We start from the raw sequence: 17,308 nt of genomic DNA on the forward strand, positions 1-17,308 counted from the left end.
AAAGGTTATTCAAGAAATAAAAATACTCCATGTGCAAATGGAAAGGTAATAAATACTTTTGCTTAGTATTTTCCTAAGCAAACAACTTTAAATCCACTTCGTAATATTTCCGTATTTTAACTCTGAGTTTTATCCAAAAAAGAATTTTTTTAATGATTAATCAGTTTTAACACCGTTCTTCAAAAGTGAGATCAACCAGGGGGTGTAAAGTAGCAGGCCACCTCGTTGATGCACCCTGGGTTACGCAAAATCTGCTACAGCTTTGCCGCTTGCCAATGGCTCCTAGAAATCCTTCAAACTGTCCTTCTAAGAACAAACAGCGCTTAGTGATAGTCCAATGGAATGCGGGTGGTTTTTCTCAATAAAAGATAACGCAGCTTATGACTGAATTAAATGGCCGACAAATAGATGTATTTCTTATTTTTGAGGCAAATTTATCTACAGAAACTGTAAAGTACTTCATGTTTGATAATTACTATTTACATTTTTTGCCTAAATCAAGAAGAATCGCTAGTGGAATCTTGGTTGGTATTAAAAAGAACTTGACATCCAAATTCAACATTGCCAATGATTTAGCCTCTCTTATTGGGGCTGAGCTGGTCAAAATCGACGTTAGAAACAAAAATCTTATTTCACCATCTATGCTTGTTATAGCCCACCTAACAATAATAAATTAAATTGTCAGGGCCTGTCCTACCTTAATAAAATTATCCTCCGTGGTGATTTCAATGCTCACAGCCCTCGATAGGATTATAATGACTATAACCATGCAGGGAGGATAATGGAAGACTTGATCAACTCAAGCAGAATAGAAATAATTTTCCAGAACACGGATATTCCTTCATATATTCATTATAATGGAAATGGTACAAATTCCGATCTGATATTAGTCGCTGCTGATTTAACTGGAGATGCAAGAAGAGAGGTCATCTATGATCCAGGTTCTGGACATCGCATGATTACGACCAGCTTTGGATTACAGTCCTGTTTCCCTTTAGTAAATAAAGTCAGAAATAGGTGAAATTTTTGGAAAGTAAACTGGGAAAACTTTTGCTTGGAGCTTGAGGCTATCCTTTTGCAGGCACCCAAATTTCTAGATCCTGAGATGAGCGTCGATAAATCATTCTCTGGTTTTTCTGAATTGATTTTAACAATCGCCAAGAAGTGGATGCCAAGAGGTAAACAAACAGGGTTCAGAGCTTTCTGAAATGATAGATTGACTGAATTAAAGAGCGTATCCATTAAATCTCGAAATGTTGCTGAACAAACTAAAAATTCTAAAGACGTCCAAACATGGAGAAGAGATGTAGCTATCCTTAGAAGAGAAGTTACTGCGGCAAAGAAAAAGTGTTTTACTGATTTCATTAATAATATGGATTATAGAAAGGAGGGAAAAAGGATTTATAATTTTGTCAATGAAGTGAAAAGGGAGGAGAGTGGTGTGAGAAGAGAACCTATGAAAGTGGGCTCAAAAATACTGACGGATGACATGAACATTGCCTATGCTTTTAACTCCCTTTATTGCAAAAGACAACGCTTGAGAAGCGATCTAAAGAAGAGTCAGAAGACCCTTAGGAAAACAATCATCAGGGAATTTTCTTCATGCCCTCAGAGACATTTAGTTTTTAATAGATATTTCACTATTTCAGAATTACGGGGAGCTATCGGACAAATGAAAGGCAAAAAAAGTTCAGGTCCAGACAATATCCACCCCGAGTTTTTAAAGAATATTGGTGTAAACACCCTGGATGTACTCCTTAAGCTCTATAATAAGAGTTGGAACTCGACTGTTCCTGTTGTCTGGAAAAAGGTCATCTTGACTCCAATTGTCAAGGAAAACACACCAAAGCAGGAGTTAGACCAATTGCTTTGACCGGTGTGTTGTCAAAGTTAATGGAGAGAATGATAATTGCCCGTCTTAAATGGTACTTGGAAACCAATGGCCTCATATCTCCCAAACTAGCGGGATTTAGAAATTACCATTCTACAAGCCAACAAGTCGTATCCTTAAGCCAGTCTATTAAAGATGCACTTGATGAACGAAATTCGGTACTGGATGTTTATGTGGATTTCAAAGCTGCGTATGATAAAGTTTGGAGGTTAAAAGCAGTCAGAAAGCTTCAAACATTGGGTGTTGGAGGAAAAATGTTCCTTTGGATAAAACATTTCATGACCCAACGTTTGTGTGCTACTCGTTATGGCACCAGTACTTCAAAATATAAACAAGTTGAGACTGGTTTGCCTCAGGGCACAGTTATTAGTCCCCATTCATTTTAACATTTTTATCAACAATTTACCAGACATCTTAGAATCAGAGGGGCTCGTAAACACCACCCTTTTTTCCGATGACCTTGTAGTATGGGCCAGAGCTTCTAAAAAAGAACAAGACGGTTTAAACCAAACCTTAAACTCTGCGCTCCAGAGACTAGAGAAGTGGTGTTCCACTAACAATATGAGAGTGAATCAAGGGAAAACCACGCGTCAGTTTTTCACTCTTAACAGACAAAGCTTTACTCCAAGTGTAATGTATAAGAATTCGGTTCTACTGCAGACGGGTGGTGCTACCTATCTTGGCTGTATTTTTGACATGCGTTTAAGCTGGAGAAGGCATGCAGAGCATGTTGTTTCTAAGGCTGAACGTATGCTACCTATTCTTAAACGCTTAGCAGGCGTCAAGTGGGGATGTGATAGAGAGACTCTGAACACTACGTATAAAATGTATATTCGACCAATATTAAATTATTGCTGTGAGATATTGATCTCGGAAACGGGAGATGTGATATAACGTCTGGGGGTATTTCAAAATCAGGCATTGCACATTATAACCGGAGTTGTTAAAACTACTCCCATTTTGGCAATGCAGTTGCTTTCGGCAAACCAACCAATGATCAACCTAATTCAGAAAAATGCTTTTGTCCTTCAGAGACTTATTCGGTTGCCAAGTAATTCTATTTGGAGGAATTATGATAATAATAGACAAAGAAATTTGAAGACGCAAAATGGTTTCCTGCAGTGTGTCTCTCGCATTGAACAATACAATGTCATAAGATCACTGAAAACGGCACTGCTGTTTTTGGCAAACCATTTGGACTATAGCTTTCTTGATGTGGAGTTGGACCACCTGAATATAAAAGTAGATAAGAAAGAAATGAGTCCAGAGCAAATAAAAGCTATTGTGTTTGAAACAATTTAGCAGCGATTTCCTGCTGAGGAATAGATACATATATACACGGATGGTTCTCTGACCCTTAGGGACCAAGGGGCAAACAAAGGAATTTTTAGCAAACTTTCCTGTTTCTACTTACCCGTAGGAGCTTACTCCACGCATTTTGATCGGGAAATGAAAGCCCTCCAGATGGCTCTTCAACAACTATCATTGATACAGAACTCTTTCAAGAAAACAGTTATCCTTTCAGATTTAACTTCAGCAATGCAGGCCATCTCCTCTTTTTTATTGTCGTATGCCTGTTTAAGCAGTGGGGGTGCGATTGTTCCTGTTTTTCAGTGGCGCCATCTATGGCCAGGAATTCGACTTCTGCCACGCTATTTACACAACCACAACCCGTTTATAGGGCGGGTCACATTCACACACAAAGGAGAAAGGACATATAACACAGGGAGAGAAGAAGAAACATTCATGCCTTTCCCGGGATTCGAACCCAGGACCTTTCTGATGCAAGGATAGTTCCCTGCCCCCTACACAGGCCGGTCGGCCCCGTATCCTCTTATCAAGAGTGTAAGAACATGTTAGTCAAGCAGTGCCAAGAAATCATAAAAGGACTTTCCCACAAGATATCTTTTCAATGGGTGCCCACACACTGCGGTATTTATGGAAATGAGATGGCAGATATGCTTGCCAAAAGAGGAGCTGCAGTTCTCCAATAGCCCAAAACTAAAGCAAGCCTCCATTCCATTAAACTGCTGACATCACTCATATATCAAATGACTTTTAGAAATTTTGCCACTCGGGCTTGCGCTGGCAAGCCTTGGAGTGTTCTTTTAACAAACTCATCTTTTATTCCTGACCACCCGCGATCAGTTGAGGTTGCATCTTTTAGACTATTAACGGGGCATGACTGTCTACAGAATCATTTATTTCGCATTGGACTAGCCGATTCACCTTTGCGTGTTATATGTGATAGTGGACGGCCAATAACGGCAGAACATTTGGACGAGTGTGAAGCACTGACAGAATTTTCTTGTATATTCCAACGCTATTGGCAAGCAAGAAGTTTAATGGCCTAACGGCTAATGTAACTGGCAGTTGACAATTAAAAAAATAGAAATATTTTTTCATATAAGATAAATGTAAGCAACTACATTATTTTATATTTATGGGAGCCTTATGAATCCGTAGAATTTTATAAACGATATCAGAATGCTGGAATATGTTCAATGAGATGACTGTTTTAGAAGGAGTAATGATGCTATGAAAAGTGTGATGAAAATTTTGTTAATTTTCGGTTTCCACGAACACATCCAAGGGAAAAAAAAAGAAAAACTTAAAGTTTCAAAGTTAGAAACTTTTGAATATTATTTAAAGAGGCAAAGATCCTCTGATGAAAACCTCAATGAGGAAAAAGAACGATAGAATAAAAAACTTCTGCCTTTCGATGCTTTAATAGGCTATTATTTTAAACAAACATAGTTTTTTAACAGTTGTGATGCTCTACTCAATTGCATTTCAATTTCTTAATACTTGTTTTTTTACTAAGTATTTCTAAAGTTTTACCATTTATTCTACCTAGGACAATTTTGATTTTTTTATTTATACCAAAAAAGAAAAAAAAAATTCAGTTTTTCTTTTTTTCACTGCTATTGTAATTCAAATATTCTAATTCTATATCACATTCAATTATTATTTTTAATTTACTTGCTTTAAAATTTCCTCAAATTATAAAATTGTGTTTCACAAATTTGCTTGATAACACTAGAGAACAAATTGTTTGTTGCATTTATCTGAATAATTATTCTTACCTAATTCGGGAGTGAGTATTTAAAACTACAATTGGTTTTGCTCATGAAGCTATAGTTTTTAATAAAGTGATTTATTTAGTCCATTTTTTTCTCGAAATGTGCAAGTTTAACCCACAGATGGCTCTGCACATAAAAAGTTGTATTTTAAACTTCAGTTTTCTCCGCATAACAAACCTTGTTTTTCCATGTACTCTGATAGAGAAATAATGTATAGGGGAGAAATATTCTCCCAATTAGAGCCCTTTCGCTAAAACGTCAGTGGGTAAAAAGGTTTATATATAACAGGTGGTTAAAAGTTTATATATAATGTAAATGGTGCAGCAGGTTATAACAGGTTAAAAATTATAACAGGTTAATGTTATAACAGGAAGTTAAAAGTTTATATGTAACGTAAATGTTGCAACAAACTTCTAGAGGTTAGAATGCATTACTAGGAATAAAATTACCTAGGAACCCATGTCCAATAATGTCATCGTTCGCAGATACTTTTCTATTGTGATCTAATCAGAAGCATACGAAAAAACAGTTTATAATAGGGAAAGGCCGTCAGTGGCTTATGATAACTTTTCCGTGCATAAATTTATTTGTAATTTTATTCCTAATGACGTGCCCTAACTCCCCTAGAAGTTTGTCGCAACATTCATGCTACCCCTTGTAATATATAACGTTTTTATGTTGTGCATTTTGAAAAATTGGACTTAAAATGTCATTAAAGTGCTAATTGGAGAGAGAAACCAATCAGAATTTGCAATCAATGATACGAAAGTATCTAAGATTTATAAAATAATCTCATGAAACATTAAAAAAAAAGCTTCTCTTGTGTAATTTCTCAAATTTGTTTGTCTGGACTTTAGAGACATTAAAAATTAAGACAAAGGATGGAATCGTAACGAACAATTTTGAAGTTTTGAGTAAAATAACAAGGAAAAAAAGAAATCAAGGTAGTATTTTGATTCAAATATGACTAATAAGATAAAATATGATATTCACTTTTCAAATTTTCAATGCATGAATGATTTTTCAAATAACATGATTGTATCAAATGATGTATCAAATGATATTTTCGCCAATTTTGCAATTAAATGATATTTACGCGAAATACATATAAAAACCATCTTTCTCATTTTAATAATCAATTATTTGGTAAAAATTTCTCGTTGTATAAGCATGAAACTGTTCTTAATTTTAGGAATTGCAATAGGTATGTATTTTAAGCAGATTTTTTTTAATCTTTGCATCCTTTTGTATAATGAATTGCTTCAAATTTTAAATTCCTTCTTACATATGATATTATTTATTTTGCGAAGTAATCATTTTACAGATTAAAAATTTTGCAAAGACATTTAGTTTAATTTTTATTTGAGGATATCACATATAAATTGCTTGAAATTTGCATAATTTCTGAATATAAAGGGTTTTTGTAAAAAGTATAATGTACGGTTTGTTTTTAGTTAGAAAAAAACACATAATTGCTCACTATGAAAAATATAATTCTCATTATGTCATTATAAAATACATCACCGCAACAAATGCTTATTACTTAATAAACATTCAATAATAAGCTTTAAAAATATGTTTATTTAATTGCTTGTATCATTCAACAGTTCATGATCACATATTATTTAATAGTAAAAATATTTTATTTTCGATATCATTTAGAAAACAGTTATTATAATTAGGTGAGGTATATGGATTTTTCAATTGTCGTACAGTGAAAGAGAAAGGGATTAAATGCAAAGTTAAGTCGTACGATGACCAAAATCGAGTATACTGCTCTAAATGTGTACGTTAATAGATACTTAAAAGGGAAAAAAAGGAATAAAACTATATAATAAAGTCAGCTATCAATCTAAAATTTTAGTACTGCATTGTTGCTGGTCAATCTCGCTGCTGACCAACTAAAAAAGATTCAGCAAATATCTCTTAAACATTTTCTTCTCAAATAACACGCACATATACTATTCTATTTTTTTACGTATTTAATGATTTTGAAACAGCAACGAAAATGATTTCAAACGTTCAATAAACCAATTTAATAAAACATTTTGTAAATTTTTTCTTTAACTTTTTAGGTAGTTTAAAATGCACTAATTGAAAATATGATTCAATGCGATGTAATTAAAATATAAAATTAAATCATACGTCTCTCTCCAATTAAGAAAAAAACATTTCTTCAAAGTGGAAGATAAATCATTTTTTTTTTAAAAAAATGAAAAGCGTTAATTGAATGTAAGACTTAAATGTGCCATACCTCTTCCCCACAAATGAACTGAAACTAGTTTCATGTAATCACAATAAGCTGAAAAATTTTATTCAAAATCAAATATTAAGTGGCTAATTAACTGAAGAAAGTAGAAAAATGCTTACTCAAAATCAAAAGTTCCAACATTGAATAATTGAACTAGAAAAAAAGTTGAAAGTATCGAAAAAAATGCAGTCAATGTGACTGCCTGACCTTTTTTCGTAATTTGATCCGAGTTTATTAAATATTAAGTAAAATATTATAAATATAATATTGTATGCTTATTATATATAATTTTATATTGTAGTTCCATGTATAAAATGCAATATTATAAGTCTAATTCCTATAGAAAATACAATATAAGCAAAACTTATTATAGTACAATAACAGTATTGTAGATTTCCCTAACTTTATTTTCATAAGCACCACTTTAATTTTTCCTTAAGTCAAGCTTCCTAAATTTTTTTTTCTTTATCCTTTGTTTAAATTCATTCCATGATTCAATTTTTTGGAACCTAGAAACTACTTTCTTTTTCTAAGAATTAGATAAAATTGGAATTTTCCTTATTGATATTTGATTTTGTTGATTTTGTTGAAACATAGCTGAATTCACAGCAAAAACTCCTTCTCTCAAATCACTAGAAGACCAATCTCCAGGGAGCTTAATATTTCAAAACTATATTTGATATAATATTTGATTCATTGCATTGAACACTTAAAAAGTAACTTTTCAATATTATGACTGTCTACATGTATATATTCTTAAATTTTGCAGCATTTCCTTGTTTGGTATTGTCTGATAACTGTCATTCAAGTGAATTCTGCAAATGCGTAGATATAGCACTTGATTGGTTAGACACACTTGATAAAGGATCCATACCCGTAACTGAAAATGAGGTTGAAACAATGTGCACGTAAGTTGATTTAAAAAATCTGATTCTAATACTCGTATATCACAGATAAAATAGAAAACTTCAACAACAATTCATTTGACAAAATTAAAATTATAATATAAGTCATGTATTTAAATATATGAATAAATTGACAAAATTATATAAATAGACAAGCGAAAACGAAAGAGAAAATCAAGCAAAAGGCAATATTTATCAGTCTATGAGTATATTCTTCTTAATTGATAATAATTTGATACAAATTCATTCTTAAGTTATTCTTTCTTAATTTCAGAAAAGTGTCCAGTTTTGCTGCATGCTTTAAATTATGTCACTGATATCGTAAATTAAATGTATCTTTCAAAATTGTATCTTTCAAAAAATAGCGTAAAAAACAAAAGATGTAATTATTGCTCATTTACTTTAATATTTATAGAATAAAACTTTTACTAAAACAAATATTTTTCTATATATAATTATATGAGCCTGGGTACCAGGACAAAAAGTTATATTTTTATCTATATACACTATTAAATGTAATTTCTTTTAATCGCAGGATTAGTTCGTTAAGTTTTTAATTTTGAATAAGTGGATAAACAGCTTAATGATAACTCGTCAATTTTTAATTTTTGATTCTTCAATTTGTTAGAGTAACTAACAATTACCTCTGACCTATTATTATGAGTCAATTCTTTTTTGTGGCATAATTTGTCAAAATATGGTGAGTAGAAAAATTTTACTCTCACTTTAAGTTTTAATCATTTAGTTTTTCAAACTAAAATTGCCTTCTTTTAAGTTGAATAACATCAATTTCCTCATAACGAAATTTTTGTTTCAGAATGTCAAATAACAATTCACCGGAACTCATTTTTTTAATTAGCATTGCATACAGTAAACAAAAAACCTGAGTAACTTTAGATTGTATTGTTGTGTCAACAAACCTCTTTTTCTTTGAAGAAATATTTTACTATATTAATTAATCAGTTCAATTATTTTATCAATCAAAGAAAAATGTGATCCATTATTGTTACTTTTATATTCATGTTTATCATATGTTTGCTAACAAATAATTGAAAGATAAATTATGCATAATTAAAAACTAATATTTATAAAAAATTGTTAATTTTTTTTGTTTTTTGTTTACATAATTATGTAATGTCAATAGAAGTAGTATGAATTTTGAACTATGAAATTTTCCAAATTAGATAAAAAAAATATCCTTGGGAAAATAATTTTTTTAATGAAATAAACTGATACAATTTTTTTTCTAAGTATGTGCTAAGTATGTACAAAATCGTTCCCAGATAAATTAAACAAATATATATGTATAGAAAAAAAATTACATAGTACTTATTAATGACAAAAAAAAAACCATTGCCATAAATTTCTAATTATTTCTGTTACAGTCATTTTGATAAAATAAAACAACTAAAATTTTTAATAGCGAACTTGAAAAGGCTTTTACTTGTGCGGATAAGTTCATTGATGCGTGCGTAACACCATTACAAAAAGAATTAATCGCTCTGACAACTGAAGGTTTGCAAGACTTTAGGCATAAATTCTGTGCAAAGGGCTCTCCTCTGGCTGCAAGTAAGCTTCAAAATCTTTTATTATTGTATTTAATTTCTATTATTGTATTTAACTTTATGTAATTGAATTTTTTAATAAATTTCCTTGTGTTTATAAATTATAACATTTATGAATCTTAACTTTGAGTAAAGTGATTCTTTTGAGAGAAGTGATTAAGTATTTCCTAGCCAATAATATTATTCTTTGACATTTTTTTATAGATTGAAGCATATTGTTTTTTCATTGAAAAATAAACATAATTTAGAAAAACATATTGCAAAATGAAAACAATTATTTTTTCTAGTCTGAATTACGATGGTATTTATGGATATGGGCTCTTGCGCAATTTTAATCCTGGTGATTAGCCTTATCTCCGCATGAAGTTAGTCGCAATATTTACTCTTTCAACTTTTTAACTTTCATGAGGTGGCAGAGGTGGTAACAACAATGATTCAATAAACAGCAAGAAACTATAATTTGGAAATCATTATGATTGATTCGTAATTCTTCACTGCATTTTCTTCGGAAAAACGCCCATGCTCTCGAAAGCTTGAAACTGACTCCATGAACAAAAAAGGGTTGACCAATATTTCGAATCAGTAATAAATTCCCATACTTAAATGATATTTCCTTTGACTTCTAAAGCTTTGAACTTACTATAAATAACAACAATAAAGGACAACCCAAGAAATTTTCAGAAATATTTAAATTCACACATTGTTTCACCAGATGTTTCTTGCCCTTCTTGTTTTTTGCTTCTTCAGCTGAGAACTTTATCATGATTGGGAAGTTCTGTGCATGATCCGTGCAATTTCGTCTAAATTATACATGTAGCATAATTTAAATTTATCTCCTGCAATCTATGTCTACGTCTTTACTTCTAAAAACTCCATCACATTTAATTTCTGTAATAGCGTAACGTGTAAGTATCTGAGATTTCTTGATTTATGTTTATGAAATCCAAAAACTCAACCTTTACAATCTTTTTTTTTCTTAATTATCAGGTAGCTAATTTTTTACCTTCTAGTCCAATGGTAGCATTTGTACCATTGATCTAAATCTAGTTTGGTCGCAAAGTTTTTTAAATGCAAATATCACATTGTTTTGTAACTATACAGCTAATACTGGTAAATATAGACTGTTTACGCTATATTCAGTGAAAACTTCAAAGATACTTCAGTTTCTTCGCTTAGTAAAGCATATTTTCTAAACTTTTTACACCTACTTTAAATAACATGCTTACAATTCATGCAGTAAGCAAAGGCTCTTGTTCTCTCCATCCAAAACATTCTTAAAAGTTTTCTTATGTCAGTTTCATCAAAATTGCCTTTTAAACATCTTTACTTGATTTCTAGGCATTTTATTACATAATAAATTGCATAATAAATACAGCAATTTATACTAAATACATATTAAATGCAATAAAAAGTATTCTTAACTATGCAATTTCCTTTACTGTTACAGTTTAAAAAATTATAAAAAGTTTAAACAATAAACCATTCTTTTCATTTTTTTATTTTTTTCTTATATTAATCATCTAATTTCCCATTATTACAGCTAATTTCAAATTTCCCATGATCACAAAATGCATGTTTCGATTTTTCCATTTCCTCTTCGAAAATAAGTTAATTTTATTAAAGAAAACTATTATTCGGTTTTTTTCACTGGATTTATATTTACCCATAAAATTTTATTTCAAATGAATATATTCATCTGGAAATGTTTTTCATTATACCCAGGGGAAATTAACTTGGTAAAAAAGTTGCTTTCCAAGATTTGATATTTTTTTTAATTCTGGTTTTGGATGCATGTATATAATAACAGTAAAATTGAAATGTATACAAAAAAATATCATTATATTTAACGATAAGAAAAAAACGAAAATTTTTGAAAATGAAACATACTTCCAATGGAAGTAAGTTAATCTTAATTTGCTACTTATGTAAAGAGACGGATACATGAATATCTAACCAGCACCTAGAAAATGAAGTCGAAAGACGCATATCAAAACTGCAAAAAATCTTTGAGTGATTTTAGACTGTATGTTTCATCGATTCCCATGTTTCATTAAGCACCATTTGCCCCTAGATTATAGCATTAGGTTCGCTTTAGTTGATAAAGAAATGTTAACACACTTGAAATAATTTTAAGTTAGATTTCACTTTGCATTTGAAGTCTATACATTCATCTTCAAAGAGGAAATAGTATCAATGATCATAAAAAAAAATGTTTTTAACTAATCTATATTTCTCACAGATTTTTCATAGCGTGAAATTGAAATGACGCAATTAAAAAAATATATCAAAAACGTAACAGAAAAATATATTCAAAAATATTTTTAATTCTAATCTTTAAGTGTCAGTACAAACGTTAAGCGTTTGTTGAGAATATGCTTTAAAAATAAAAATAAAATAAACTTTCTTGGAAAGAACTTTTTTTTTGTTCAAACTAAAATTTTGTTAATGTATTCTAGTCTGGGCCGGGATAGCCTGGTCGGAAGGGCGCTGGGCCCATATCCAAGAGGTCGTGGGTTCGATCCTCGCCGGCCGAAGACTTCACGGGTAGTAAATGGTGACTGATGCACGTTAAATCTGTCGAGTCTCAAAGTCCTCCATGTGCCCACAACAAATCAATACCTTTGGGGGTACTGATCCAAGAGTTTCCTTGTCTTCTGGATTGGTTCAAAATTACAAGGCTACGGAGTTGAACGTAAGTAGTCGTAAACCCATGGAATTGGGTCGGCTGTTCAACGACGGTTATAAAATAAAAATGTATTCTAGTCTGTGCACTATGAAAAAAAGATGGAAAGCAATAAAATAATGAAATATCTCCAATTTTTTATTTCTATTTCCGTCAACCACATTTTTCAATAAATCATATTTTCTTTTGTAGCTCCATAACAATAAAAAGTATATTTTAAATACAATTGTTAATAAATTTTATTTGCTACATTTTAGACTAAGTTTTAATTACAATGCAAAAAGCTTAGTTACTTAACATACTATAATACTTAATACATCTATTGACAGAATACATAGCTCATGCACCATGCCTCAATAAGGTGTCTCAAATGAAAGAAGTGAGAGAGGGCATGCTGTATCTCCTAGCAGCCGTTGAGAAATTTAAAGAAGTCCCTGATGATAAAAAAGTAACTTATGCATGCTGGTAAGTTAAAAACACTTCTTATTTGTATGTTACCATAATGAAAGAAATACGGAAATACGGTAAATCTATTTTTAGCCGAAAAAAGTTACGTAACAAAAAATCTGTATATATATATATATATATATATATGCANTATATATATATATATATATATATGATTTTTTTAAATAAAGAAAAATAAATGCCAAAACTAGTTTTGAATGTAACGAATCACGATGTACCGTTCCACTTTTCTAACTAGGTTTCAATTTATTATTTTGTGCTCAAAATGGATTTTATAGACTTAATTCATTCATTCATTGGATCACTAAATCATCTGATTGAAATAGATTTAAAAAATACTTTTTGTGAAAACCTAGTTACTCTATATGATTTCAGGTGATGCTAAACTGCTAAATATCTGAAAATATTTGCTGTTCCATTGAAGGACAACAATAAAAAAAATCTTTTAAAAAGCTTGAATATATGAAGAAATGTATGAATGATATACAAAATTCTTTTCAAAAATTGCAATAAATAGGTTTCAAGTGGTAAGGTTTTAGGATTGATGAGTTATATAATTAAAAAATGCATCTCTCAATTACATGAAGTCATTTTCTCAATATCAAGCATTTTGAAAATAATGGTGATATACTTAAATTACTCAATCAACACTGTAAAAATACCCGCTCAAACTACGGTAAAAAGTAACTTGGTATGATAAAAGTAAAAGCATCAGCACTCAGGGTTCTGGTAGATTTTACTATAAAATCCATTTTCCCCGGATCATGTTACGAAACAAAAAAAAAAATTGGTGTACATAATACTACTTTTAAACTAGTAATAATCGTAACATCACTGAATCACTCTATATTACCACTCTATATTACTGTGAAAATTGTGGAATAATATATAACGATACCGTGAATTTAACGGTATAATAGATTTTAAGGATAATTTAAGTATCGGATGACTAAAAGTATTGGTAATTTATACTGAAGTTTGATTCGGAATTTTTATAGCAGTGCACAGTTTTAAAAATTAACACGTTTTTTTTCAACGTATTTCTAATAAAATGTTATAAAAATTATTAATGTTATGTTTAATCATCTTATGACTTGTAGCTAAATTGCGTGTTTATAGAGTCTCAGCTTCAACTGTTCTTATATATTTTAGTGCTTATGGAAAAATACACCACGATAGCCTAGACCTGTTGAAAAATAATTGTGACGAAGCAACAGTACAAACAGACAAGGAGTTTACTGAAATGATATTTGGTCAATTGCCTGAAGTCATATGCAATGGATTTACTGGAAAAGAAGAAAAATGTAAAGCCGTTTTACCACCACCTGGATCTACGCCATCGGAAAGCCTGAAAGGAACAGAAGTATATACTCTACTAAAAAGAGTTTTCAGAAACTGGATTGAATGAAATTTACTACCCACTATCAAATTGTTTTAGAAGATTCTATTGATGTTACAAAAGATAAAATATAGTTTAATGTCAATATTTTTTGCATTTCTCTCATTCGAATTGTAATTAAACACTCTATTCAATAAATCAATTTAAGAAACACATAAAATAAAAAATAAAAATTATAAAATATTGCGGAGACAAACAAACATTGGCTAAACTGTAATGAATTAAGCATCAGATTACGATAAAAGGCACCAGTTTTCAGGAAGCTGGTACTTTCTTCCACAAAATTCATTTTTAAGCGAACATGTTACGGATCAAACAATCTTATGTAGTTTAATTTTTACAGTAATAATTACCATAAAATCACAGAATGACTCTAATGAAAAAAATATTACTGTAAAATTTTACGTATTATATTTTACACCTATTCATAGATTATTAAAATGGAAATGGAATTACAGTCAAAATGCAATTTAGATTGAAATGGCTTTCACAGATACACTCAAAGTGTCGATACCTTATACCGTGATTATTTTTAACAGTTTAGAATTAAAAAATTTGCACTATTTGTATTCAATTGTTAATCAAGACAATTAGCCAATGAATATACAAAAGACATGTTATACGCAGAAAAAAAAACGAAAACAACTAATACAATGAACATAAAAACGAAAAAGCTATTCTACGAATAGTTGCTCATCTTTATATCATTAATTTTATGTTTTGTGGTCTTATAGAATATCGGAGTCCAAATAATTTTACAAAACAAGATTATGGTCTGCCAATTGAAAAGCATAATTGTATAAAAAAAGTCTCACTCTAATTATTATATTGTATCAACATACATAATAAGAAAAAAATGCAGTCGTTAAAGGATGATGATGTTAGAGGCAAATCTTTATTTGGCTTAGAAAACATTTAAGCTCCCTATAAGCCAATGATAAAAGCATTTAAATTTAATGATTCGTAACTTCATAAATCTTTTGTGTGATCCTCAATGTGATATTTATTTTGTGCAATAAGATGTAAAGAGCGCTTTAACGAGAGTACTTAGTGAAAAATGAATAGAATTTATGATATCGAAATGAAATATTGTTCAAGAATAAAATATCACTAGCATTTATGAAGGCTTATATTCTTCTCTTTACTCAATTTATCAAAATTTTTATTACTTAGTTTCTCAAAAACCAATTATAACTATTACTCATATTTTCTTTTTTTAGTATTACTATTATTATTCATTTAAAAATTATATTTACGTGAATATATAATCAAACAAAGTATGTGTTGACGAATTAAGAAGCAGTATTTTCTAGGATTGAAGTAAAAGAGTGCGATTACTTTTTAAAAATATATTATTAAATGATTGATGAGATGAAAAATGCACTAAGATTCATATTTTAGGTATAATCAAAGAGATAAAAGAATGAAACCTGCAGTATTTAATTATATATCATTAGAAGCTGATTTATCAGACATTCGTTTGATTTTAAATAATTTCTTTCCTAGTTTGTTATCAGCAATCTATTTATAAGGAAAAAAGTAAATTACTGAAGATAACAAAGTTTCTTTCTAGAAGCTGTGACTTTTGAATGGTATATATCTTCAAATATAAAGCAAGACAATAATCATTAAAAATAGAATTTCAGCATGAAATTTATCTGTCGCATTAAACAAATATATTTAGAAAAATGACAAATCAGAGAAAATCCGTTTGTCAAATTATGATTTATGAAGGTTTATCAATAATAAAATGAAAATTGATGAACGAGTTATTCACAAAAAAAATCACTGTTTCAGTATAAAAATAAATGTCGCATTAAACAAATATATTTAGAAAAATGACAAATCAGAGAGAATCCGTTTGTCAAATTATGATTTATGAAGGTTTATCAATAATAAAATGAAAATTGATGAACGAGTTATTCACAAAAAAAAATCACTGTTTCAGTATAAAAATATGATTTATGAAGGTTTATCAATAATAAAATGAAAATTGATGAATGAGTTATTCACAAAAAAAAATCCACTGTTTCAGTATAGAAATACAATGTATATACAGGAGAACAAAATTTAAAAAAAATCATTTTTACAGAAAAACTTATGGTCACAAAAGTAGAGATGAACAAATACAGAGAACAAAATAAAAAAAACAGACCATTCTGAATAACTTTTGTTTTAATGATAGGATCTTAACGTTCTAGGACTCAATCTTAATGATTCAAGAGGGGGACAAATATGCTATTTATTTAGCGCAGACGATATTTTGAGTTACGAAATCAGACACAAAACGCATTTTTTCTGGAACATAGATTTTTTTTTCAACAAATTCGGATTTCTGACTCCCAAAATATAGAGGGTAGCCGCAATCTAGGATATATGGTGCCCATACTTTGGTCAGAAGAGCGGTCCAAAGTTTGAACCACTGAATGTTATTTTTATTTTCTGCATATATCACCATAATTTGAGAACTTTTAAAGCGAATTCTAAAACAAATATAAAATTCTTCTACCCAAAGATAATTTCATGAAAAATATAACCCTTAATGCATATTTATAATTTTTTATTATTTTATTTCATTATAATCGAAAACATTTTAAATTGAAAGATTTATATCTTTTACATCGTTTTAACAAATGTGATTTCGCATGAAAAAAAAGCAAAATTTGAGTCAAATCGGTCGAATAGTTCCTGAGAAATATAAATACGGCTTTTTTAAAATTCGATTTCTCAGGTACTATTCAACCAATTTCCATCAAATTTTTTTTTCGTGTGAAATTACATCCTTTAAAATGATGTACAAAATCTTGAACCTCACAATTTAAATTTTCTTCGACTGTTGTTAAACAAAATAATAAAAAATCATAAATATTTACTAAAAGTTATAAATTGCATAGAATTATTTTTGGTTAAACGGTTTTATTAATTGAGTGCAAAAATTTTTGAATTCGCATAGAGAGTTCATCAGCTATGACGTAATACGAAAAATTTAAATTAACATTAAACAGTCTGCTCGACTGACCAAACTATGGGGACCATATTTTCCTGACTGCGGTTACACCCTAT

At 29.9% G+C, this 17,308-nt stretch overlaps 2 protein-coding genes across 2 annotated transcripts; both read left to right on the top strand.

Annotated features, from left to right (window-relative positions):
• Positions 1 to 781: 781 nt before the first annotated feature.
• LOC107454121 (uncharacterized) lies at positions 782 to 1,873 on the top strand. The gene is made up of 2 exons (XM_016071192.3): positions 782 to 997; positions 1,232 to 1,873. Exons 1-2 carry the CDS (start codon positions 782 to 784, stop codon positions 1,871 to 1,873), a joined length of 858 nt encoding a protein of 285 aa, XP_015926678.3.
• Positions 1,874 to 6,086: 4,213 nt separating this feature from the next.
• LOC107454129 (uncharacterized) lies at positions 6,087 to 14,332 on the top strand. The gene is made up of 5 exons (XM_016071200.3): positions 6,087 to 6,178; positions 7,995 to 8,133; positions 9,554 to 9,699; positions 12,708 to 12,843; positions 13,999 to 14,332. Exons 1-5 carry the CDS (start codon positions 6,145 to 6,147, stop codon positions 14,252 to 14,254), a joined length of 711 nt encoding a protein of 236 aa, XP_015926686.1. The 5' UTR covers positions 6,087 to 6,144; the 3' UTR covers positions 14,255 to 14,332.
• The last annotated feature ends 2,976 nt before the right edge of the window (positions 14,333 to 17,308 follow it).

Source organism: Parasteatoda tepidariorum, chromosome 2 (genome assembly GCF_043381705.1).
Source record: "Parasteatoda tepidariorum isolate YZ-2023 chromosome 2, CAS_Ptep_4.0, whole genome shotgun sequence".
NCBI lineage: Eukaryota > Metazoa > Arthropoda > Arachnida > Araneae > Theridiidae > Parasteatoda > Parasteatoda tepidariorum.